This window comes from Lontra canadensis, unplaced genomic scaffold (genome assembly GCF_010015895.1).
Source record: "Lontra canadensis isolate GAN:19392208 unplaced genomic scaffold, GSC_riverotter_1.0 scaffold100, whole genome shotgun sequence".
Lineage (NCBI taxonomy): Eukaryota > Metazoa > Chordata > Mammalia > Carnivora > Mustelidae > Lontra > Lontra canadensis.
In genome coordinates this window covers 5,030,292-5,056,525 of record NW_022631094.1, presented here as the reverse complement: position 1 = coordinate 5,056,525, position 26,234 = coordinate 5,030,292, and the positions used below count along the sequence as shown (strand labels likewise).

At 36.1% G+C, this 26,234-nt stretch overlaps 1 protein-coding gene across 16 annotated transcripts in view; it reads left to right on the top strand.

The window, feature by feature from the left end:
* Positions 1-26,234, top strand: part of PARD3 (par-3 family cell polarity regulator) — a 649,759-nt gene that overhangs the window by 376,208 nt on the left and 247,317 nt on the right. For 9 of the 16 annotated variants that reach the window (XM_032837827.1, XM_032837836.1, XM_032837837.1 and 6 more), the window contains 5 exons: positions 8,636-8,761; positions 9,874-10,259; positions 14,363-14,502; positions 16,886-17,014; positions 19,333-19,371. In XM_032837827.1, coding sequence (XP_032693718.1) covers positions 8,636-8,761; positions 9,874-10,259; positions 14,363-14,502; positions 16,886-17,014; positions 19,333-19,371 — 820 coding nt within the window. The remainder of the gene's footprint in view (positions 1-8,635; positions 8,762-9,873; positions 10,260-14,362; positions 14,503-16,885; positions 17,015-19,332; positions 19,372-26,234) is intronic. The other 7 variants (XM_032837840.1, XM_032837831.1, XM_032837830.1 and 4 more) reach the window with 1 other exon arrangement.

The window sequence follows — 26,234 nt, the reverse complement described above, 5'->3', positions numbered from 1 at the left end:
TCTCTCTCTGTCAAATAAGTAAATAAAATCTTTTAAAAACAAAAACAACAAAAACAAAGTAAAAGTGTGAATGAACCTATGACCATCTGTATTAGCTATGGCATTGCTGTGTTAGATATAGATAAATAAAGACATATCCTGGTTTGATAGTTGTTAATGAGTTTTTCTGAGGTTTCTAATAACGTAATGTAATCTTAGGTATTTAAAAAGCAAGAGAAAAATGTATACTGCAGACATTGGGTTTATGAAATTACAAGATTTAAATTGGGTTTTAAGGGACTTAAAAGTCCAATGGAAAAATAGGTATAGAAAAAAAAATCCATGCGATGTGTCAGAAGAACCGCATACACAAGTGCCTTTGGGATTAGCAGAAGGATGGGTATCACGTGCCGTGGTGTACCCTCAGCAGAGCCGTGGAGCTTGGTCTGTTCTTTGAAGGAAATGTGGGAGTCATGCTCATGACGTTCTGGAACGATATTCTTTCCCAGGGGGAGAATGTATGAAAGGAAGATGCTGCATCCACGTGTGCATGATTTGGTAAGAAATAACGGCTCAGGGACTTGAGACAGAATTTATTATGAGATAGCGCTGGAGAGATTGTTACAAAGCTCTTTGTGAGTGACCGATGAGACTCCATTCAGTAAATAACGGAGAAATTGTTAAAGGTTTTCAAGAAATATGACTATTTTTTAAAATAATAGTTATTCTTTTACCCGGATTCCACAGTATAACTTACGGTGGATATTATATATCCTTTTCCCTGTGGAAAACACAGGGAATATGGCTAAAGCAGATTTTTTTTTTTAAATTTTATTTATTGAAGAGAGAGAGAGTGATAGAGAGCAGGCGTGGGGTGCCAGAGGGAAAAGCAGGCTCCCAGCTGAGCAGGGATTGTGATGCAGGGCTCGATCCGAGGACCCTGAGATCATGACCTGAGCTAAAGGCAGATGCTTAACCCACTGAGCCACCCAGGCGCCCCGAAGCATATTACTCTTAACAAAGTGCAGTCTGTTTCTCTGGGTCTTTTCTGTAATGGACATTTCCCATTTACATATACATTCCTCTTTATTCTTAGATGTGTGACCTTTGAACTCTTCTTTCACAGTACTTTTTCTTATGCGAATAGTAGTTACACACTTGTGTTTATTTTTTCCAGGAAGGTTTTTTTTTTGTTTTGTTTTTTGTTTGTTTGTTTGTTTGTTTTTTAAAGATCTTGTATCTACCAGGCAGTACTCTTGTTTCTATGCATAGGGTATACCAGGGCTTGCCACACCCTTTCCAGGGTCAGATATTCCATATTGTTGCTTTGTGGGACATAGAGTTTCTGTTGCAAGTATGCCGTTCTGTCATTGTAGCTTGAAGGCAGCCGTAAGCAATGTAGAACCAAATGAGTGTGGCCATGTTCCAGTAAAGCTGCATTTATCAAAATGGGTGGCAGGCTGAACCTTGGCTCGTGGGCTGTAATTTGCCAGCCGTGCTCTAGAGAACCAAACAAATAAAAATACCCATCATCATGGTGTTTCTATTCTAGTATTTTCCATATCTAAAATCCCTTCTTCTCTGTTTACTATTCATAATATTTGTTGGGGGGAGGTGCTGTGGTGGCCATGAGTCAAGAGTTTCATTGTCACTTACTGGTTGATGAAAAGTCTCTCTGTTGTAACTGTATATTATTTCCCACCAACATATCCCCCTAAATCTCAGGAATTCCCAGAAGAAGGCAAATTAAAAAACCAAACTCATTCAACACCCTCCCATTAGTAGTAAGTAGTTACAGAACTCTTCTTCCTCTATCTGATTGTCAGTCATGAGAATTAAGGAAAAATCCTAAGTCTTTAATTGGGAAAGCAGCCCTTGGTTTGATAGGAAGGGTCTGAGGGTGTGTGTGTGTGTCTAGCTTTCCGCTAACGGTTCATGCTGGCTCTGCCTTATTAATCCCATCTAAGCTCACTTTATATAGATGAAGATATTTATCTTCAGTTTCCTATTTAGAGTATCAAGTGAAGAGTCAGCACTACACTTTGAATTGCTATAGTAAAGTTTCTTTTCATGACTTCTTCCCCTTGACTTTTTGCTTTATAATAACAGTGAAAACAAAAAGTTCATTTTCTTTCCAGAACTTCTTGTTAGGAATGTTGTGTTACATTTCTGTCAGTCATTGATTAACTGGCCACATGTCATCTTCATGTTCTTGGCAGAGGTGTTGTTCAGAGCAGTTCAAGTTTTAAGACCAGAGATCCCTGAGACTGAACCCAGCTCTGTCTTTTGGTAAAGTGTAGCCTGAACAACTTAGCTTCACTTGGTCTCATTCTTCCCATCTGAGGGATGGACACTCCTATGACTTCATGTGGCTTAAATAGGAAAATATATGTGGTTATAAATTACAGCATTTAGCAAAGTATTTGGCAGTGACAGCTAATAAGAATGATGTTTCAGGGGTGCCTGTGTGGCTCAGTGGGATATGCCTCTGCCTTCGGCTCAGGTCATGATCCCAGGTCCTGGGATCAAGCCCCGTATCGGGCTCTCTGCTCAACAGGGAGCCTGCTTCAACCCCCCCCCCCCCCCCGCCCCACCTGCCTGCCTCTCTGCCTACTTGTGATCTCTGTCAAATAAATAAATAAAATCTTAAAGAAATGATATTTCTTCATCTTCTGTCATTTGTCTTCCTGTAACGTGCCTTATAATTCCCTCCGTGTTGTTTGTTGTTCTGGTTGTTAGGTAGGTGCTGATGAGTCTACATAATAGTGGAAAATGATGGTTTTTTTTTTCTTCTGTTTTGAATCCAGGATGAGAATTTATGGCTGTCATAAATTCAAGATTCACAAAAACAGCTGACCCTCGAACAACATGGGTTTGAATTTTGTGGGTCCTCTTGTAAATGGATTTTTCTCCTAGTACAGTACTGTAAATGTTTTTTTGTCTTTCTTATGATTATCTTGTTAACATTCTCTTTTCTTCAGCTTACTTTAAGAATACAGTATACAGGGGCACCTGGGTGGCCTAGTTTGTTAAGCATCTGCCTTCAGCTCAGGTCATGATCGCAGGCCCTGGGATGGAGCCCCGCATTGGGCCCTCCTTGCTCATTGGGGAGTCTGCTTCTCTCTCTCCTACTCCCTCCTACTTGTGCTTTCTGTCTCTGTCTACATCAAATAAATAAATAAAATAAAAAAAAAAGAATACAGTATACAGTGCACATAATATACAAAATATGTGTTAATTGACTTACATGATCAGGTGCAGTAGGTAATTAAGTTTTTGTAAAGTCAAAAAGTTATATGCAGATTTTTTACTGCACTGAGGTCAGCACCCCTAACTCTGTGTGGTTCAAGGGTCAACTGTATACACTACTTTAGTCTGTTGAATGTATGTGTTAATGAAGAATTATAGCCAGTTGGAATTTCATAGAACTAGTTCATTTCAGATCATTGTAGAGTTTCGAAATTGATTCTCACTTTTCAAAGAATGAATATGCTCTTTGTTCCATTTTAATTTACTTCTGAGAAAACACAATTTAACTTTATCAGCTGAATCTGTAACCTCTTGTCAAAGTTTTCAATTGTGCATTCTTAGCTGCAGACTTGTTTTAATAATGGACTACAATAAATATATAGGCTTTAGACAGAAAAATGTAGTTTTTAGATTTAGATTTAGATAAATCTTGCCTCTTTAAATGTAGAAGTATGGTGCTTGTCATTTCTGCCCTAAGCTGCAGGATTTCTCTATTTTTACTTACTTTTGTGTTGTTGTTCTTCTTCATCTTATCTATTAAAGATTTTAAAAACTCAAGATTTTTTTTTTTTTAACTTGGACCTTCTTTGAATTTTCTTCTGTGTCTGCTCTGATGGCGGCTGTGGTTCTCAGGGATCAAATGTAGGTAGTAATTGTGGGCCCCCTGTCAGTGTTCAGCGAGGTGAGAGGGTCTTGCTCTCGCGATCCCATCCTTCCCACTCCTACTCTGCCTTCATGACAGTGGTGGTGTTTATACTGTGTCAGCTTTTATCAAGATGAATTATGATCATTTCCATACAGCTGGGTGGCAGTTGTGGGAGTTTACATTATCAAAGCAAAGCTCAGACTTGCTTAGCCAATTTAGATGTCAATAAAACATTTGTTACTTATTTTCAGTTTTATCATCGGTTGTAATTTATACTTAGAATTGAAAATGTTAACATGTATGACTGAGTTTGTTTTAATTAAGTGTATAATTAGGCTAATGAACCTTGTATAAATGTAGTAGTGCAATCCTTAATATAATCTAAGCAGTTAAATTTCTAATTACACATCCAAAATCATGTACAAAGATGCAGCATTTCAATGGCTTGCTTTCTGTGACTGTATTCTTCTTCTTTGCCCCACCTCCCCCACTTTTGATGAGAAACATTACTCAAAAGCCCCGAGAAAGGGTTTAAAGAAATGTGTGTAGGTTTGCATATTTTTATTGTAAGAAAATTATTCAGAAATGAGAATTGTACATAGTGGATGTAGTATTTTTTCCCAAAATTTTGAAAAAAATACAGGAGACAATAGAAATGGCTTAGGCTTGGGGATGTTTCCAATGTAGCAGGAAAAAAAAAATCTGCGTGCTCTAAAATCACGTGTGCCGAGAAGTTTACATTAGATTCACACAGAAGGTGAAGGAGGCTCTTTTTCTATACCCCCAGCCCTCCAGACATACCTTCATAAATCTGACCCTCCACGTTTCTCCTGTATTTATCAGCACCACTCATTCCCTGGAGTTCTGCTCCTGGACCGCTCCCCTCACAGAGCTCACCCCACTGCCTCTTTTCCCTCTTCCTCTTCATAGCTTTCGCAAAGTGACTTCTAGTTCTTAGGAGAATCATTGTCCCTGATAAGGAATTCTGGTACCTACTGCCTAGAAGAAAAACTAGTCTCTATCCTAACACGTGGATATGCCAGAATGTTTGGGACTTCATTATTTTCAATTATGTCTCTAGTAAGTGTTAAAGACATAATAAATATGTCTTTAATAAAGTCTTCTAGGGACCACAACACCATAGGCATTCAGTTCTTAATTATTCCAGAACAAATACTAGTTGCGGGTTGAATTTGCAAAATATATACCTAAAATTTATTTTTAATTATACTGTTTACAATGGCTTTAAATTGAACGTGGGAGGTATGGAAATCTATCTGCTTGCACTCACGTGTTTTAGGAAGATGAAAGTGTTATAACTAACCGTTGATTTCCTGTCAGAGGGTACTTTTCATTCTCAGTCTCCCTGTTATGTTATCAGTTCAATTTTCTTGTGAAGTTTTTTTTTGATAGTTCATTCCCATTCCTTTTGTAATCACTTTCACCTAGTGAAGCAAATGAGATAATTTTGCAGATTGTACCACTTTACTTTTAAATTAATCCATTCTTTTTGAGAGAATGATTCTAATAGTGTGGTCAAGTACTTAGAAATCAGCAGGCTACTAACTTCTCCTTAATTCACTCTGTTTCGTTGATTTCCTGATCACTTGCTGTGTTACTCAGGGTGAAATTCTTCCTCCTCGCCCCCCGCCCCCCAATCAGTTCTCTAGTCCCTGGCACTGAGAAAAAGGACTTCAAGATTTTTGCATCTATTTTAACAACTTTGGATTCTAAAAGCCTCATTTAATAAACTTCTGTTTATGTTCCATGTAAATATGATGGTGTATTTATTTATGATTCATACATTTTTCACTGTGTATTGGGACTACTGAGGAGTTAAGCTGTATGTGAGGGACTTATTCAGAAAGACAAGCCATTGAATAAATGAAGCATGCCATGCTTTTTTACTTTGGATTATTATTCTAGAATGATTCCAGGGTGGGGGTAGATTATAAAAGAAAAATGGTTACCTGGATGAATATAAATCCATAGACCTATTCATCTGAAAAATATGAAATGCCACTTACAGATTAAAATTACGTATTTTCAGTTTGTGTTATTTTAAACTGTGATAAATACTGAAAGGATCTATCTGGGGTAAATTTGTAAATTTAAACAAATTTTCAGTACTAGTTAAGTGAGTAATTTTCATTAAACATAGTCTGTCTCTGTCTCTTATCTGTCTCTATATGCATGTATGTATATATACATATATATATGTCTCTCTCAAAGTATTCTGTGGGCTATTTTAGAATACATAAAATATTTCAGAATACATAAAAGCATAATCATTATTCATCACTTTAAGATTGCAGGGATAAGATTGTAATGTTACTGAGAAACTGCTCATGATTTCACCAATTTAAAACTAGCTACTTAACTGGAGTGACTCTTAGGCCTGCTTTTGCTGCCCATGGAAGGCGTGCGCTCTGAAACAGCACTCTGTCCGACGAGGTAGCTTTCAGCCACAGGTGTGGCACCACGTGTCTGCTTGTGCTGTGAGTGCCTGTGGGTGGCCGGGCCATCGTTTCCTTGAACGTGGTCCTTCTACTTCTTGCTTCGATGGTGAAGTGGCCGGATGCCTTCTGTTTCCCATACTGTCAATAACTGTGATTTAATTTGCCTTCTCAGATTATTTTTTCTCATTCAGCAGAATCCTTGATGTTTCTTAATAATTCAATTCCTCTCATGGGACACTTAATCCATGACACGTAGAAACACACTTACACAATAGGTTCGCGTAGGGAGAAGGTCGTGGGCATGATGGCATTTTACCAGTAACTTAATTATGGGTCGTGTATTGTGTGGGATCGCTTTCTTTCACGTAGGACTCTGACAGTGTGAAGTTGCTCATGCAGCTGTGTCAGTGTACTTTGTTCTTACCTTTGAGCTGAGAGGATTTTTATGTTTGCTTAATTCCAATACATGGTAGTGGGTAACCAAAAATCACCTATGTAGTAATGTTTTTTACCAGTCACTAAGATGTATAGACTCTACAATACTATATACTATATATGTGTGTGTGTATACACACACACACACACACACACACACACACACACACTATACACTAGTAGGTATTGATCCTCAAATGGCGTCATTTCAAAAGGTGATTTAAGTATTATCTCCTCTAATTATTTTTGCAAGTTGGTGGACTTGACCTTAGTAAAACGTGTTGTACTATACTTAATACTAAAAATTAAAATGGAGTTAAAGAATGACTCTCTTCATGAAAGAAACAAATTTAAGTTTGCAGGAATAACAAGTGAAAAAGGACCCTCGCTCTCAAGTCCGTTTATTTCAGTCCAATCATATATTTGGTATAATTAACATCTGTCTGAAAAAAAGGATCTGGATCTAAATTTCCTTTTGCCTGTATTCTATTTTGCAAAATCTTGTTAGAAACAAGAGATTTGTTTGCCTCAGCTAAAGTAACTCAGTGTTGGTCTGTCAACACCTTGCTACTAGTTATGGGCTTGAGTGTGCATTGGCGAATCCTATCTTCTCTATCTTCTAGGAGCTTACAGTGTACTAGTAGAGAGAAGGTGTGTATATACGTAACAGTTACAGAGGAGTGAGATGAATGACCCCAGAACAAATAGCAATTACTGTAAACATCTAAAAGAGGAAGCTCTTTGGGTATTTATTTTATTTTATTTTATTTTTTTACCGGAAAGCCTATATAGGACACGGCAAAGTGTATTCTGTTGGAAGATGTATATCCATATCTGGGCTAAATAGGATATATCTTCAACTTTAATTTTGACAGGATTCTAAATTTGAGTATCTATATGAATGTTATCTCTAAATATTAGGATTATGAAAGAAAAATCTAAGCTTTGGACAGGCCCAAAATAGGTTCATAACAATTATTAACAGGATCATCATGTAGAATTTATGTTAGCTATTAAGTTAGTCACAGCGCCAGAACTAGGTAAAGATTCCTGTGGTCCCATAATGTTTGCTGCTTGTCCCAGGGTATCTATAATCTTCTTTCTCTCCGGCAAGACCTTAGTATTCTAGACCAGGTGCGTGGATAATTTTTGCCTTTTTTCTCCTTATTGGTCTCTAGAAGTTCATTGAGGCTTTCCTTTTGACCTTCATTTGGAGCACACATTGACAGGATTTGAACCATTGACATTTGAACCTGTCCCTGGCTTTCTCCTATTTGTCTTCAAATGGGAATAATGGCAACAATTTTTTTTTACTTTTGGGAAACCTAACAAGTTTTGAAATTCAGAATATTAGGCACCATCACATGCAGATGCCCAGATTGGAAACTTTGCTATTTTTCTTTGCCTGTGTACAGTGCGCTGAGATTAACCTTTCCTGGTTACCTGCGCTTTCACGGGGAGATGGGGTTGCCGGCAGCTGCGTCCCAGCTGGCTTAGAACAGAAAACTGCCAGAGCTGTACACAACCACACGTTCAGCTCTGCTGCACACTGCGATGTCCACTGAACCGTCGGGCGAGCTCTGTCCGAAGCAGTTCGAAGCAGAGAGAGAAGGACATGGTTTGTTTTGGAAACAGAATCCTGACCCCCAGAAACAATTTCTTTCATTTATTGAGGGGCTGCCTTGCTGCAGTTCATTTGTACTGTTGTGCTTTTGGTGTTGGTGTGATTTTCAAATGTATTAATAACGACTTAATGCACTCTGTTATCAGGAAGTCTTTGTAAATATAATACCAGCATTAAAACAGGAGGGCATTGTGCATGGTGGAAATACTACGTGTGTAATGATTTGCATTCTTAATGTTCCAGAACCCTGGGGTTGTTAGTAAAGCGATTGGAGAAAGGTGGTAAAGCTGAACAAGAAAAACTCTTTCATGAGAATGATTGCATTGTCAGGATTAATGATGGCGACCTTCGAAACAGAAGATTTGAACAGTAAGTGCATGACGGCTGCACCGCTCTCTCATGCTTTCGGCGTGAGAGAGTGTGGTCCGCTGAAGTGCCCCAAACAACATGTCTGCGTCTCTGTCTGTATACCAGAGAGGAGTATTTTCTGTCATTACCTGGCTTTTAAAAATCTAATCAAACTCCAGGTAATTACTACCATTACACTATATTTCAAAATGCCCTCCGACCAACAGAGCGCTTCTTAAAATATTACGGGCACAATTTAGACTTCACAGTTTTGCTACTTCCTCACCTTTTGGAAAATTTGCCAGCATGCTAGGTTTTATTATACTTTACCTCATATTTCCAACTTTGTTGCATGTAATGAGTCCCCATATGGATAAGCAGGGAAAGCTCCTTTGAACTGTAGTGTGGTCTACTCAGACTTTCTTTGTCCTGATTCAAGTCCTTATGCAGTTGGAAAGAAGAAAGTTGTCCGGTGCCTATCAAACAAGGCAAGAATGAGCAGAAATCAAAAGGACTTCGTGTAGGATCTGAGTAGGGAACCCGCGCGAGGGCAGCAGTTTCTCCGGCTGCTCCTGGAAGTGCACCGGGACCAAAACTCTTCACATTATGAGACCCTGAGGCCACCCTGGTGTTCTTGAGAATTTTGCATACGCAGACTTGCGCTCGTGTTGCTGATGATGGATAGCTGATTTCTCTAGTTTACTAAATATATTTATTTCTTCAAAAACTCAAGTGGTCCCGTGTAATAAAATGTAGTTACTTCTTAAAAGTATTGAATGATGATGTGGAGAGAAGACTGTATTTAATTTCTCTTCCTGTTGCAATTATAGTACCTCTGTTGTACTTAAAACTATTACTTAATAATTTGTGATTGAGAACACAATATCTTATCTGTAGTTACAGATAATTTTGTCATTTTTATTAAGAGAACGAGAAATTTATATTTGGAGAAACAGCGATGCTTCTGTCAGAGCTCACAAACTTGATTGATAAATGGGATATTAGAATTTTGTTCTTCAGTTTCAACAAAGTCTGTCAGTTCTCGTTGCTTAATTAGCATACGTCATTAAGCTCATAATATCTTCTAGGCTGCCAGTCTCAGTTTGCTAATTTTCATTCTTTCTCAAACCCAGAGCACAACATATGTTTCGCCAAGCCATGTGTACACCCATCATTTGGTTCCATGTGGTTCCTGCAGCAAATAAAGAGCAGTACGAACAACTATCCCAAAGTGAGAAGAACAATTACTATTCAAGCCGCTTCAGTCCGGACAGCCAATATATCGACAACAGGAGCATGCATAGTGCAGCACTGTCTGCCCTGCAGAGAGCTCCCAGATCGAATCCCCCGCCCGAGCCCATAGACTCTCACCCCCGACTTCTACCTCAGAGTACGCACCCGTCCGGAAAACCACCATCAGCTCCGGCCCCAGCACCGCAAAATGTATTTAGTACAAATGTAAGCAGTGGTTATAACACCAAAAAAATAGGCAAGAGGCTTAATATCCAGCTGAAGAAAGGTATGACCCACCTTGTTTTGTTTTATGGAATTTTTTATTTTATTTTATTATTTTAAAGATTTTAGTTATTTGAGAGAGAAAGAGCATAGAAGGGAAGAGAAAGGGGGAGAAGCAGACTCCCTGCTGAGCAGGGAGTCCAATGTGGGAACTCAATCCCAGGACACTGGGATTGTGACCTGAGCTGAAGGCAGTCACTTAACCGGTTAAGCCACCCAGGAGTCCCTATGGAATTTATTTTAAAAATCAAATCAGCTATCCTGTTATTACAGGAAAGAACTGATATAATGACTTAAAGTATTTAAAATTGCAGTTTTTATGCTTTTCAGATTCATTTTGCTATATAAGAATTAAAGTATGAAATTCAGAGTAAATAAGGCTTTAAAAATAAGTTTCTGTGAAGAAGGTAGCAGTTTCTACTGTGGTAAAAATTTTTGGTAAAGGAGGAAATTGGTTTCAGGATATACTGTTAAACCCAAAACAAGAGCAAGGACTTGACTGTTTTGATCACACCGCTTGATGTCCAGACATAGCTCTCAAAGAGGACATTAGTGCTCCTCCATTTTAACCCTATCATTTTGGTAAGGGCAAGTGATGGATTGATTTGAAGCTGTCAGTGGTTCATGGTAGAAAGTAATTTCACCCAGCAGGTGGCTCCTTGTCTGCTACTTTCCCAGAATATTACACTGCTTTCCTTCCTTAAGATGACAAGGGAAATTCTGATGGACCTTGCTAAATCTTTACTATGTACACCTAATATCAATTAATTTATTTAAGTATCCTTTCCATAGACTGTGTACCAGAAGCATGCTTTTCCATCTTGTTCTTGACAGCTCAAAGCAGACTGCTTGGCTTGATTTTCTGATTTCCAAACACTGTCCCCTCCAGGCACTGGGTTACACTTTTGCTGTTAATCATCCATTTTAGCTGGGATTCTGATACATATTTTAAAATCGTCTCTTTCAAAATGGTGTCATAAAGAATATTTCTCTTTTTATGAGCTCAGCCAACTCCTACAGTTAGGTGAAAATGCATCCAAGAGAGGTTGAGTGATTTCCTCAAGTCACATGGCGTTGACAGCAGATTGTTACAAGAACATTTTCCATATCCTGACATTTAGACCGTTCTTTCCGTTTGGAGTAGGGTTTACAAGGTTGTAAACTCTGAGATTCCTATTTCCTTTCTAATCATATTCTTTCATTGAACTTTACATGAACCACAAACTCCTTATTTCTGGTTACTGACTTTTAAGCTCCAAATACTTGGTTGACATGATCAGGAATTGACAGCTTTACTCCATTTTTGAAACCTCTTACAAATGCAGAGTTATGTCAGCATTAACCCCTTTTAGCTTTGTTAATTTCTAAATGAGATAAGTATCAGATCTTATCTTCTTCTTTCCCTAATCAAATGACAGGCCCTTGTTTTTAAGCAAAAACACAGTAAGAACCACAAATGGAATTGTATGAAAAAATAAAATTCTGCTTGGGATCTCTCAATGGAGGAAAAATATTTTACTTGGCCATTGTCATAAAGATATTAGTTCATAAATATCTTTGCCCTTTTACACTAACAGGCATATTTATTTAGTTAATTACAGTTTTTTACACAATTATATTTTAACAACTTAGGATACAATATGAACTTTTAAATGAAGTGAAATTTGACTTGCCATTAAAAGAGGCATTCTTTCAAATGCAGAAATTAACAGTTTATTTTAGTAGCATTTTAAAAGATAGGTTACACTGACATAGCTAATTGAGAAAGACTGTGCTCAATCATCAAGATCAGAAAAGTGGAAACTGGTTTTCTTTTAAACATTTTTTCTGACTTTTGAGTATCCTCATAGCTCTATCTTGATTTTAATTTACTAGGAGAATGTGTGACGAAAGGCAGAAACCAACCGTGCATTGTCAATACTTATAAATACTTTATATGAAAAATAAATTTATGATACATAAGAGTGAAGAATGCTGATTCTCTTTGATTAGTACTGAAGACAGTTATTTTAATAATAATGATTGTATGAGAATTGAACCAGCTTTCATTGTAGCTAACAGATAAGATTTTTACCAGTTACAGTTGTTACATGTAACATATTTAATGAAGTACATGAAAAACATAGGGTGTGTCCATGTTGAACTTTAAGCAAAGTTCAGAGTGAGCTGACATGCTTTGAATGACAGTTCTTTCATAAACTGAGATCAGTTCTATGTGCTAAATGGAGAAGACTTCATGATAATGATTCTTGTGCATAGTTTAGGAAGCATAATTTAGGAAACATGACAAAATAGAATAGCCCTTATGTACTTGCTTTCATAATTATGATTTCTTAATATTTATTGCCATTTTCCATTCTCAGATACCTTGCTTTTTTATAGAAATTAGCTTTTTAATAAAGTCAGAAGAGAAGGTCAGTAATCTGTTTCAGTCAGTGCAAAATGTTTTGTTGGCTTTGCTAAATGAAAATTGATATCTATTTATCTTTCTTTTAAAGGTCATTGCCTGAACTTTTAGCTTACAGATTTAGGGGTTATTGCTGATATTTTAATAGTATTGAGGTTCATATAACAATCAGTCTTTGTAGTTCATAAAAATTAATATTGTAAAAGGAGAATAATTTAGAATTCTTTCTTAATAAATGTTATTGCAAGTCATTAGAGTTTCATGAAAGCACAGAGACATATGGAAAACTCCCAGCAGAATAATTAGGAAAATTTCATATAGACAAGATGCCATTCAAGTCTTCAGCACAGAAGACTCAAGAAATTAACAGTCCAGGCATATTAAACTGATTTCATACTCAAAGTAAATGAATGTTTTGTTTGAACTTGAGAATATATACTGTAGGTTTTGCTACAGGTGTAATTCTGGGGTGTTTTCTTCATATCAACTTTATACTTCTTCTTTAACCCACATTTTCATTCATAGTTACTTGTCCATATTTATTTACTTACAGATTTATACTCTTGCTTCTAGTTTTGTACTGAGTGCTGCATCAAATTAATGTATCCTTTCATAGATTTTTCACCTTTATGTAACCCTCTGTTCTTCCCACATGAACAAATATTTGTCCTACTGTCATTTTGACTGAAATGGAACCTAAGATCCTAAAGAGTAATTTTTTAAAAAGCTCTGATAGAAATTAATCATTATTAGAAGTGTTATAAAAATTCTGTGATTCATTAGAAATTTGTTATAGTCTTGACATTTTTTTCTTGGCTCATTTTGGCTTGTTGTGTGTCAGTTCTAATAACATGTAACTGTTTTCTATACTGCATCACACTTACGAGTGCCTGTCAAGAAAGCTGCTGAAGAACCTAAAATTGAAATTATGCAGACCAGCACAGTGATCTGTAAATGCCTTATTGATTTTAGTATCTTTAAACATAGTATCATGGTCCTTACACTTGGTAGCTACAATATGAGGTGGTATCTTCCCTGGATAATTTGCCTTTGTTTTTTAATTTTTTATTTATTTTTTATTTTTACAATTTGAATTTTTGGTTGAGAAATATACATGTTAAGATTTAGGTAAATAGAAGAGAACTAGACAAATATAATATGGCTCATCCTATCAGTAAATTGTTCTAATTATAGTATTGGGAGGTTCTGTTATCTAGAAAAATCTCTTTTTTCGCTATTTCTTTTCTGTCTTCCTGACCATTTTCTCTTTCCTTGCTCCTTCTCCTACCCTTTAAATCTGGATACCATGATTACACAATATTAATTGATATTTGAGGTACTATGGGTTTTAACAGAATTTTTTCCCACATGGAGATACTAAGTTTATTTCACATCAAACATTTTGACCAATCTAAAAACTTTTGGCAGTCATATTGGTATACTACCTTTCATCTCTCTTGGACTAGATTCCCATTTCTTCTTAAAGAATTTTGGTATATAGCCATTTAAACCTTCCCTGATTTAGTCTGTCTTGGGAGAGCTATTCAGACTTCGAAAGTATTGAAAGCAGTGTAGGCCATTGTGAAAATTACAAAATGTCCAGCCAAGAAAGAGAATAACAAAACCTTTCTGTAACATACACCTGTGAAATTCAAGGTATCTCATTTTATTTACGTTTTCTGTTGTCGTTCTCTGTGTAGGTACAGAAGGCTTGGGATTCAGCATCACCTCCCGAGATGTAACGATAGGTGCCTCAGCTCCAATTTATGTGAAGAACATCCTCCCAAGAGGGGCTGCCATCCAGGATGGCCGACTCAAGGCAGGAGATAGACTTATAGAGGTGAGTGCCTTCTCTAAGTCGAAAGTTCCATAATTCTTAAGAACTTCCATTTTTAGGGGTCAGTTCTTTTTCACCTCTTCATAAATATGAAGTTAAATTATATATGTTAGAAGTGTGCATCATAAAGCAGTGTATTTCTGCTTTATTTCCACTTGTTTCCATGTTATTTGATGAGAAATATCTTTTCATTGAGTGTACTCATAAATTTTTAGTTACTCAGACGTTCGGTTTATGAGGTAACATAACATTTCTCATTATGTAAGTACAGTGTCTGTTAGGTTCTATTTCTAGATGGCTTCAAATTTATGTCTGGCAATATAGAAATGATATCTACTTTGTAATCAGAACAGAGACAAACGAAGTAAATGAAAACAGTGTGTCTTGATGAGAGGAAATTTTGAAATGGCAGCATCGAGAATGAATTGAGACATAAAAATCAGATGTAAGAAAAAAAATTTCCTTTCTGTACCTCATGAGTTTCGGTTCATTGGTCTTTGAGGCCATCTCAGACATACATAAACATACCTAGACATTTCTGTGTGTGTGATTGCTTATGTATGTAGAAGTAAAAGGAAGAAAGATTGAGAAAAATAGATTAGTTGCTTTTCTTAGTGTTTTCTTCGGAAAAAAAGTGTCTGTATTTTTAGCAGCAGATACCGCCTTTCCTAATTATTAACTAGTATTCAAACACTAATGTTAAACTACATTTTTGTGGCATTACCCTTTCTTCTTTACTCGTAGCTTCATATGTGGTTTCGAATTCCCTAGATCGAGCTCTCCTAAAGATTTCTTGAGAATTAATAGAGCAGAGGATTGCCTTCCAGATTTTTCTATGGCTACATATTGGGCCTAGATTTCTTAAATCTTGCTCTTTTCCTTTGTGTCTTGTTCTTGGGATACCATTTTTTAAAGGGTCACTGGTAGAGGCTAACTAAAAGGAAAGATTCGAGTATAAATTATGTTTAGAGTGTTGTTTCCAGAAAGGGCCACTTGTCCTTGGGGCATAAATTGAGTAGTATTGGGCCAAGTTTGCCGTTATAGCTTGTTTTATGTAGTAGGAGGCTCAGCTGGGACTTGAATATAGTTGTCTTTGCCTCTGAGTCCAAAAATGTCTGTCCTCCTCTTTCTGGCACCAGCCCCACTTTCTCTTTCCTCCCATAATTACTTTACTTTCAACACATTACAAAGGCTTTTGTTTTTCTTTTTGAGCAGTGAGAAGAGCCTAAAACCTCTGTTTCTTCAGAGTTAATACTAATAGAGTTAGGCTCTATTTTCTGTAGCTATCTTCTTTATTTGAAACTACATTTTCACACATCTTAAACCTAACTTTCTAGTATCTGTAGTTGCATCGACACAACGTCAACAGTTTTATGGGCAGTTTTTCTGAGCATCTATATATTTGGAAGTGTACTTAAAGTATCAAGTCACTCTTTTTTTTTTTTTTATCTAGAAATTTTTCCTTTCTTTGAACCTGTTACTACTTATCAGTTTTGTGCAATCACTTAAATAGTAGTACACTGAGCAGCAGAAGATGGTTTTTAGTGGAGAGGGAAAGGTCCCAAAATGTATTTTAACTATAGGGTGATTTTGATATCATAATTTAAATAATATACTTTATTGCTGTGGACAAAATGTTATTTTTCTCTAAAGTGAATACTATCAAATAGGTTTTAAAAGAAATTTGCACTCTTATTTTTTTAAAATATATAGTGCTTTCTGATAATGTTATTATTCCTCCTAAAGGTAAAAATAATGAGATTCCCCAGAAATTGGTTATTTCAAATCTCTCTCTCTCTTTTTTTTTTGTAGGATTCTTTTAAAAATATTGAAAAATATTGAGGTATTACTACCTCAAAATACTGCTACTCCTCCACAAATATTATTATTTTGCACTCTTCTTTAATGTGTGTCTTTAGGGATAAAAATTGTCTTTATAAGTTTCAGTAAAATTCCATTGAAAGTTTTACCAAAATACTTTTAGTGTGTTTCTTCTCTAATAGCAACACCTTTTGGTTTGGGTATAAGATAATCTATGATACATAAGGCCATCAAGATATCTCAGTCCAAAGCCATTAAGTTTTGTGTTAACATAATAATTTAGATATATTTGTTTATTACTGGTTATTTGCTAATACTCTGGTAGCTGTAGCTTTTGGCTTACTAATAAGCGCTAAAAGATTTCCTACTTCCTGTCTCATTTCTAGATACCTAGGCTATGTTTCCTTATTAGCTACAACAGCCTGATGGTTGCCAGATCATGGCAGAATTTCCCATGAAATGCGCTGTGCTCTGTAGGAGACATGGTACATTCTAGGATGTGTGTCCTTTCTTCTGTCATATGTTTGCACAGCATTGCAGCTGAAAACTTTTTATTTGTTTTTAGGTAAATGGAGTAGATTTAGCAGGCAAATCCCAAGAGGAAGTCGTTTCCCTGTTGCGAAGCACCAAGATGGAAGGGACTGTGAGCCTCCTGGTCTTTCGCCAAGAAGATGCCTTCCACCCAAGGGAACTGGTGTGTAAATTTAGAGCAGATGCAAGATTTCTGATGCACGCGAGCCAGGGATCTGGGCTAGCCACCTGATGGCCAGTGTTCATCAATACATTTTCTAGATAGTTTCTATATTTTATATTTCTTTCAGCCTTAACTTAGCATAAGCATTCTTTTCTTATATTCGCTCAGTTTTGAAGATAGATATCCATAATACTGAGGGTAGGGGTATTTAAAAATCAAAATTGCAAGGATATTTTCTAGGACCGCAAATGTTTATTAGTGAACGCTTTCAGATGGACTGATTGAATACAGAGACGTTGATTATTTCATAACTGTCACTTCAAAGGCTGTTGTTGAAAACTTGCCATCTTCTCCACTGCATATGACAAATGTTCATATTTCAGATTTTCATAGTAATCTAGCTAAGCCAAGTAAAGCTTCTTGCTTACTCTTGTATGAAAAGGAATACCTTAATTGGAGTATTACGATTGAAAGTAAGGAGACCTGAGTGGTAATAAGCCCCATGGCTGTTAATTACTAATATTGACATTATTTGAAATGACATAGATGAAATTAAAAGGCATTTGTTTGTAGTTCATTTTATTTTTTAAATGTGCATCAATATGTCTAAATATAAGAGGTATTTACATAGTATTGGTGTGAATGAAATATGTATACTAAGTTGACATAGTTTGAATGTTTTTCTGCAAGAAGTGCCAGGTTTCATTTATTATGTAAAAACAACATAATTGGAGGAATCGCTTTTATCTTTTGATGTGGTAAGAAAATTGTTTTATTTCCAGTACAAGTGGTATTTTAAATATTTCAAAACAGATTTTAGTTGGGCCATTTTAGAGTGTTTGACATCTCTTTCAGTCCGCTTTTAGCTTTAAGCAACAATTAATTCGTATATACTGGAGTGGCAAGGTTTTAGGGGCACAGTTTCCAGACTTGTCCTAGTGCCCTAAATCTCTTAGGCTAATATTTCAAGGTGGATGTGTCGTGGTTAATAAAATTTTCCTTTTGTTGTGAGCCAGATATGTTTGAGTGTAGGAATACCCCAGTTGCACAAATTTATTGTCATTTCATGGAATTTCCGATTGTGGTAGGAAAGCATTGCCGAATGCTTGTGTTTTAAGTAGATTTTGAAAATTATAAAAATGTCTTTATTTCTATTTTAAAACGTTGAATGCATTATTTCCCAATTTAAATTCATTTTTCCCTTTTCCCCCCACTGTTATCCAATTTCGTGCTTCAAATGCCACCTGATCCTAAATCTGGAGATGTCTCTATTAAATTGTAAATGAGCCCTTAAAAAAAAAATACTAAGCTTTAGATGTGATTTGATGAAGCTTTAATTCTTCCTCAGTATATCTTAGCCTGGGTAATACTTAGCATCATCAGATTGCCAGAGCTTCGACACTGCTCGTCAGCAGCCCTTCCCAGACTCCGTGCCAGCATCTAGCCAGCTTAAGGTTATTCAGGTTCTTCTTGTCCAATTTTGATCTTCCAGGCTTCTGTTTTCCCCTTCTGCTGCCTAGTTTTTTCTCCTTGGTTATTTAATTTATTGCTTGTGAGCTTTTCATTAAGGAGTGAGCCAGTAGGCCGTCAGTCTATTATTCATGTTGCAGCTGCTTTTTAAGATTTCAAAGACTAAAATTCTGAAAACTTAAAGGGGAGGGGGTGCATTTTAAATGATCTTTGAATCCAATTAACAAAAACTCTTTTCCTCTGTTTGGGGTCTCTGTGTTTAAATTCTCTGTCTAAAACAAAATACTGTTACCAGTATGTGCCTCTTTTATAAATCAACCTTTTAAATATCTATGTAATTAAAGCAACTCTATAATATGTGATAAAAATTCACATTTCTGTGTAATATTTTAAAGTATAATGCTTCTGGTTCAGACTGTGGTTCAGACTTATTATCTAGTGTAGCTATCAAATTATAATATACCTTATAACTTAGATGTAGTTGGGGAATTTAGAAAAAAAAAAACAAAAAACCAAAATTAGAAACAGTATCATGAATAGGGAGCCTAGTCTGGTGATATTTGTTTTCCTCCAAATAATAAAGTCATGATATACTGTGAGTGAGCAAGTAAAAATTTACATCAGAAACTTTCCTTAAAACACACACCCACACACACAGAAGATAATATAACCACATCAGTGAAAGTTTAGAAGACAAAGTCGTACATCATCCATAATATAATCACCCTCTGTATATTTCGTGGGTTTTAAGAACCAACAAAATTTCCTTTAAAGTCAAGCTTTGTGTCCCTGTGTGTTGAAGATGGCTTTGGTCAGTCTGTATTTATATTTTTCTTCAATTCTTCTAGAATGCAGAGCCAAGCCAGATGCAGATTCCAAAAGAAACGGTAAGAGCTTTGTCTTTTGCAGGGTACAGAGATGTTGGAAAGATAAATGGAACTAACTTCTGACTAATTAAATATGAAGTTACTTGTCCTCCCTTTTCCTGGCTCATAATAGATACTATGTAGGTTCATTAAATTCCAAAGTGGTCTCATCTTAAGCTGACTTATTGCTATTACCACAGATGGAGAATGTTTCGTGATTACTTTTGGATAGACAGGGATGGAAGAGAGGGAGACATTAGAGTAGTTTCCTGTCACCTTCACAGTAAGAGGGACCGAAAGTTGGTAAGTGTAGTAGTTTGACATAAATATAAAAGGCTTTATGAGTTGTGAAATGTTATATTTTAAGTGGCTACAAAGGAAAAAAAAAGTAAAAAAGAAAACTTGATTCAGGCATAGGAAAATAGGGAGGCCTGAAAGCACAGTAACAGTGTATCATATGCAGGAAAAATAAAGTGATATGTCAGTAATTAGGCACAATATATTAGTTGTCATAATAACTTATAGTTATAATAAGTATTTTATTATGAGTTATTATAGCACATTCTAATGGAGTAATTTCTCTTAATAAAAGTAACTGCTCACAGCTTGGATTAAAATGCAAACTTAGTTGTGTCCTGTTAAAGAGACAAATTCTAATACAGACTAGAAATAAAGGAGTAAGTTGAGTTCTAACAGGCAGTGCTAATGTAAGAAAAATAAGAATTGCCTTGTTAGCCTATCAGTCTCTGAAAAGTACGGTTTTAGTGTGGAGGCTCAGCATGGGGTGAAAAGAGAGGGTGTTTGATATTGACATATAATATCCAGTAGAAATTCTAATAGTCTCAATCCTTTATACATCAAACAACAAGGCATAAAAACATATCCCAGACTCTTATAAGTAGTGGGAAAATTTAACAACCATATCTACAGTGAGTGATGCTAGTATGTATTTTTCTAAAAATTGTCGTATTAGGTGGAAAAAAATTAGAATATGAAGATTTGAATAACATACTTAATAGGTTTGGTTTCTCTTTCCACATTTATGGACAGCTTTGAACCTAATAAATAAAATGTTATTTTAAAATATTCCATAATTATAAACATGGGTGACAAATCAGACCTCAGGAAAATCGGGTAAACAGTCTTGAGAATATTATTATACATTCATAAGTATGGGTTGTAGAAAATTTATGGTCTTAATTTTTGTTCATAAAAAACGTTGGGCAGTGATAACTAATCAAAATCAAAATGGTATTTGCGTATGTGTATGGTGGATAGGTTGGAAAGGAAGGGGAAATTAGATCGATTTTTAGAGAATTTAAACTGGGCACAAGTGTGATTCATAGTATTTTATAGGTCATAATGATAGCAAAATATACTGTAAAGCCAAAATACTTAAGGTAGCATGATATTTTTATGGGAATAGATGAAGAGAAAACTTGAACACATTAACAATGATAGACCTGATGTATATATATGCATGCATGTTAAAGGCAGCATTCCCAAGTAGTCGTAAAGCATGGTTTATTTCATGTTTAAAATAATTAGCCATTCAGTTTAAAAAGTTAGATTTCTTTTTCTCACCATACACCAAAATAAATCTCAATTGGTTCTGGAATTAAACCTTAAAAATTATGAAAATATATTAAGAAAAAAGTATGCAAGAAATAAACAAAAATATAAATAAATAAATAAATAAATAAATAAATAAATTTTTTAAAATGTGAAAAATCTCTGTTAACTTTGGATAGTGAATGCCTGGCCAAGCATGGCAAAACCAAGATGTTCATTAGATAAATAGATTTAGATTTGTCTATAGAAAGTTTTTGTATAGCAATAACCATACTGTGATAGAGTGAAAAGATAAATGCTAAATGGGGGAAGTATTCTGCACTGTGACCCTTGGTGAATAAGTACCCCTTTATTGTTGGGATCTCATCCTATAGCTTTTAGGAGAACAGAGTGATTTCCCACATAAAGTACAGTTGACCCAGAATAAGGATTTGAACTGTGTGGGCCCACTTATATGTGATTTTTTTTTTTTTTTTATAGAAACAGTACCTTATTGTAAATGTAGTTTTCTCTTTGACTTTCCTCATAACGTTTTCTTTTCTTTAGCTTATTTTAATGTAAGAGTACAACAAATAATACATTTAATGTAGAAAATATGTGTTAATCAACTGTTTATGTTATCAATAAGGCTGTTAGTACAGTTTATGGGGAGTCAAAAGTTATATGAGGATTTTCTACTATGTGAGGGGTCAGTGCTCATAATTAGCACCTGTTGAAGTCCAGGACAGCGTGAGCTAGAAGATCATGCTATAAGCTCTAAAGATAGGCATGTTCTTTCAAAACATTTAGGCTGTCCTGGTGAGGAAATTGATGATTAGCCCTGACCTTTTCAATCACTGAGGGTAAGAAGTGGTATTGGCTTTAAATGCCATATTCCACTGAGAATTCTAAGGTCCATTTCAGCCCACTACCTATACCCAGTAGCCTCCTGTGTTCATGAGAAAATTTGTTCAGCAAATGACAATTCAGTCATCTTAACAAAAGAAGAAATATACATATGTATGTGTGTCTGATTTCTGATTACAAATGGAAATTTTTTCTGATGAGAGTTTTTCCAAGCTCAGTCAGAAATCAGTTTGGTTTTTTTCTAAATATTTTCTTTTTTATTTCTTTTTTGTTGTTGTTTTTGTTTACCTGTTTTTAATATGTCCTCTCACATCTACCTCTGTTTCTGCTCTTCCTCTGTATATAATAGAATGCCGTTTGGGTTGTCAAAGGCTTCATGTTGGGCTCCTGGGTGGCTCAGTCCTTAAGCATCTGCCTTCGGTCAGGTCATGATCCCAGGGTGCTGGGATGGAGCCCTCGCCAGGCTCCCTGCTGGGCGGGAAGACTGCTTCTCCCTCTCCCACTCTCCCTGCTTGTGTTCCCTCTCTTGCTGTCTCTCTGTCAAATAAATAAATAAAATCTTAAAAAAATAAGGCTTCATGTTACATTTATAATTTAAAAAAAATGACTTCCTGGGTCTCTGCCTCTCATTGTACCTTTTGAGGGCAAGTCATTAAATTTATTCAAGTCTTGAAATTCTCTGATATTATTTAAACTTTTAGGTAATTGTAAGCACCTTGAGAATAGATATGTCATAAAAGTCAATTAATTTGTTTATTTGGTTGATTATTACAATGACCCATAACTGATTTCATCTGAGAAATTGAAAACACATCATTAAGATACACGAATAAGTTCAATGACTAGTAGACCTCTTGAATACATTAGATGGAAGCTTCCTGTACATCTTCTAAATATTATCTTAATTAATAAGAGCGGGAGATTGTAGCTGGGGCAAAAGGGTGCCAGAGCACCTAGTTCTTGGGGTCCAAACAGACCAGTTTCAGCTACTTGCTGCTGACAGGATCCAGAGGCAGAGAAACGAATGGTAGGTAAACAAGAAAAGAATTTATTTCAGTGAGGCCAACACTGGAAAGACTGTGGACTAATAATATCTCAAAGACTGTCTTCAAAGTGCTGAAAATACTTCCAGGTTTGTAGAAGGAGAATGTGGAGCAAAGGTTGGTACGCACACATATTGCCACGTGAGCTGGGGAGACTTGGGCCCTGAGTCTTCAACCCAGTCTGTCCCAAAGATCACCCAAATCTTTAAGTCTTGTTATGAGAAAGAATTACAGGACAGACACAACACAGCACACCAGAGACAGAAGCTAGAATGTTTGTTCAAGTGAGAGTACACTCTCCCGATGTGAGAAGGCCAGTGAGTGAGCTCATGACCCTGGGGTAGAGTCTCTGTCCTTTATTGACAGTTGTGGAATATTCACTACTTGGGTATGGATTTCTTGGAAGCTGGTTTTGAGCCTTTTCTTCCTTATTTGGGCAGGGGTTTCCAGCCTACTTTGTCAGCCATCTTGGTCCTGTCTGGTTTGACCTAGGTTCTTGTGATTCCGTTCTGGAGTGTTGCCAGGACACGCCTCTGACTTTCTCAATAGCTGGTCATGACTTTCTTTTGCTTGGCCTCTGGGCCTCCTGTTAGAACCTAACTGACCGCCTCTAGCACATACAGGCAGGCAGTGAATGTCAGGTTGATCATTCTCTTGGACACTTGGGTGACTCAGGGGAGTCCTTATTGCCTGAGGGGGGTAGATTTAGCTCCCATCATGGTGTGCTTTGCTGGCAGGGTCTTTGCCTGAGTTAAGAAGTAAACTGAAAAGAAGAACTTAATCCATTAGAAAGTACAGATCGAGGTCAAAATGGAAATAGTTGAAGTCCTCTTTGAAGATTAGAAATTCTGGTTTCAAATTACCCATTCAAAATTGGACAGATAGCCGAATTATTTAGCACAGGCTCACCACCACTTGCTCCATGTCCTGAACAAGGTCCTTTGCCTTTGAGAAGTTTATTCCCTTAATATAATGCATCTTGCGTGGGTGTCCTGGTAGGACAAGACAATACATGGGGTACTAGTCAGTGGTGCCCAGAAAAACAGAACTAATAGGATACGTGCATATACAAGAAGAGATTTAGTATAATAGTTGGGATCGTGTGATTGTTGAGGCCACCGAGTCCCCATCTGCGGTGTGGGTCAGCAGGCTGCAGACCCCAGAGAGTCCGTGTAGCAGATAGTCTGAAGTCGGTTAGCTGGAGAATATCCTCTTCCTCAGGGAGGATGTCTTTCTCTTTTATTTGGCCTGTAACTGATTGAATGAGGCCTGCCCACGTTGTGGAGGGCAATCTGTTTATTCAGAGTTCATCAGTTTAAATATGAATCTCATTCAGAAACATCCTGGGAGTTGACATACCAAATTAGCATCACAGTGAGGCGTAGTGAATTTACCTGCTGGCTATAAGGCCTTGACTTACCAAAGTGCCATTTTCTTCCTTGGCTTCAAATAGGCCCAATGCACACCTGCTTAGGAAGTCCCCAAAAGAACACTTGAGTAGGATCCATGTCAAAATACGATTTGATGTTAAACATTTTTCGGGGTCATGACATAAAAGAAGGCCTTTAGAAAATAATATGGTTTAGAGATGATAGGAGAGCACAGAGATAAGATAAGCTTAAATGTCTTGAATTCAAAATGCATTCCCAAAAGAGTTAGTGGATTCTCCTATGGGAAATGGAGGGATACACTGGGGAGTCTTTGAGAACCTCCTGGAAGATCAGGAGGTATCTTGATAGGGTAACTTCAGAGGATTTAGTCTTGATTTAGAGATTTAATGAGCTAGGTAATAAGCATTGTCACTAAGAGGTTCATTTAACTAATGGTTATAGGAGATCAAGTAAATGCTACCATAATGACCCCATGGTAAAATGAGAAAACCATTGAAGAAATTAAGAGCGCAATCCCATTTGTAGTAGCATCAAAAAGAATAAAATATCTAGGAATAAATTTAACCAGGGAGGAGGGGAAAGATCTGAAAGATTGGCTTCTGCACAGCCAGTAATTCAAACTTATTTTCATTTTTTAAAGTGTGTTTGTTTGTTTATTGTCTCTAAACCCAACATGAGGCTTGAACTTAAAACCCTGAGACCAGGAGTTACATGTTTTTCTGACTGAGCTAGCCAAGGTGCCCTGATTCAAACTTAACATTAATATGATCTTTCTCCAAATTAGGATAGAGTAATATTTTCATGATATTATAAAAATAGTAGTGATTTTGTATAGCCAATCTCTTTGTCAGCTTTAAGGAATTCATTTGAAATTTTTTATTATTACCATAGTAAGATAAGGCTTTCTTAGTGTTTGGTGTGCTTTTCCTTGAGAAACATCTGGGTTAGTTTTTATTGTCCTCCTTTTGTAGATAGTAATAAAATTGATATTTTAAAAAATTTATTGTTTTTTTTTTTGCTACTGAACTCTTAGGTTATTTTTTATGTTGGTAGAAATACCTGTTTTAAAATGAAAACTGTTTTAGATATAGCAGAACTATTCTGCATTAGTTACTATGTACCATTTTTTTTTCCTGAAATGTCAGACCTTTAAAAAAGTTTCAAAAACCGTACGGAAGACTCCGGTATGCCCTTCACCACACTCCCTGATTGTTAATATTTTACTGCATTTGATATCTAATTATCTTTCATCCTCCACTCCCCCTCTACTTTTTCCTTCTTTCCTTCCCACTATATGTATTTTTTTCTGAATTGAGAATAAATTGCTGACGTAACTCCCTTTATCTGTAAATATTTCAGTGTATCCATCTTAAGAACAAGGACCTTTCCTTATGCAACCACAGTATAGTTGCCAAAGATAATGAAATTAACGTTGACTTGAAAATGAATGAATGGATACATAAGAATCAAATCCTGGTTTGGTTTCCAATTCAGGACCATGTGAGGGATTTAGTGGTCATGTTTCTTCAGTCTAACATAATCTGGAACATTTCCTCAGTTTATCTTTATTTTTCATTTTTGAAGAGCAGGTTACTATGAGACTATGCCTCAATTTCGGTTTGTGTGGTATTTTCTTAATTTGATAAGGATTTTTCTAACAACATTACAGATTATTAACTGTATAAAACTATCAATTTTTATATTATCAAGCCAATAAATTCTTTAAATTTTACATCTACCACTTAATTTAGCATAGAGCACAGTAAAGCCAGATGTGATATTTTGACTTTGCTAATAATAATTAACCTTAACATATCAGCATAGATAATGTATATAAACATTCATCTCACACATGGGATAAATTAAAATATATAACTTAAAGAAACTTTGACTGGAGGATCATACTTCTGTGCAAAAAATAAAGTAAAACCAAGATACCTTATCTATTTAAAAAATCCTCCTAACTAAAAACATGAATGGTTGTTCCTATTTGTGATAACTGCATATTATTTAATCTCTTTGTGTTGAATGA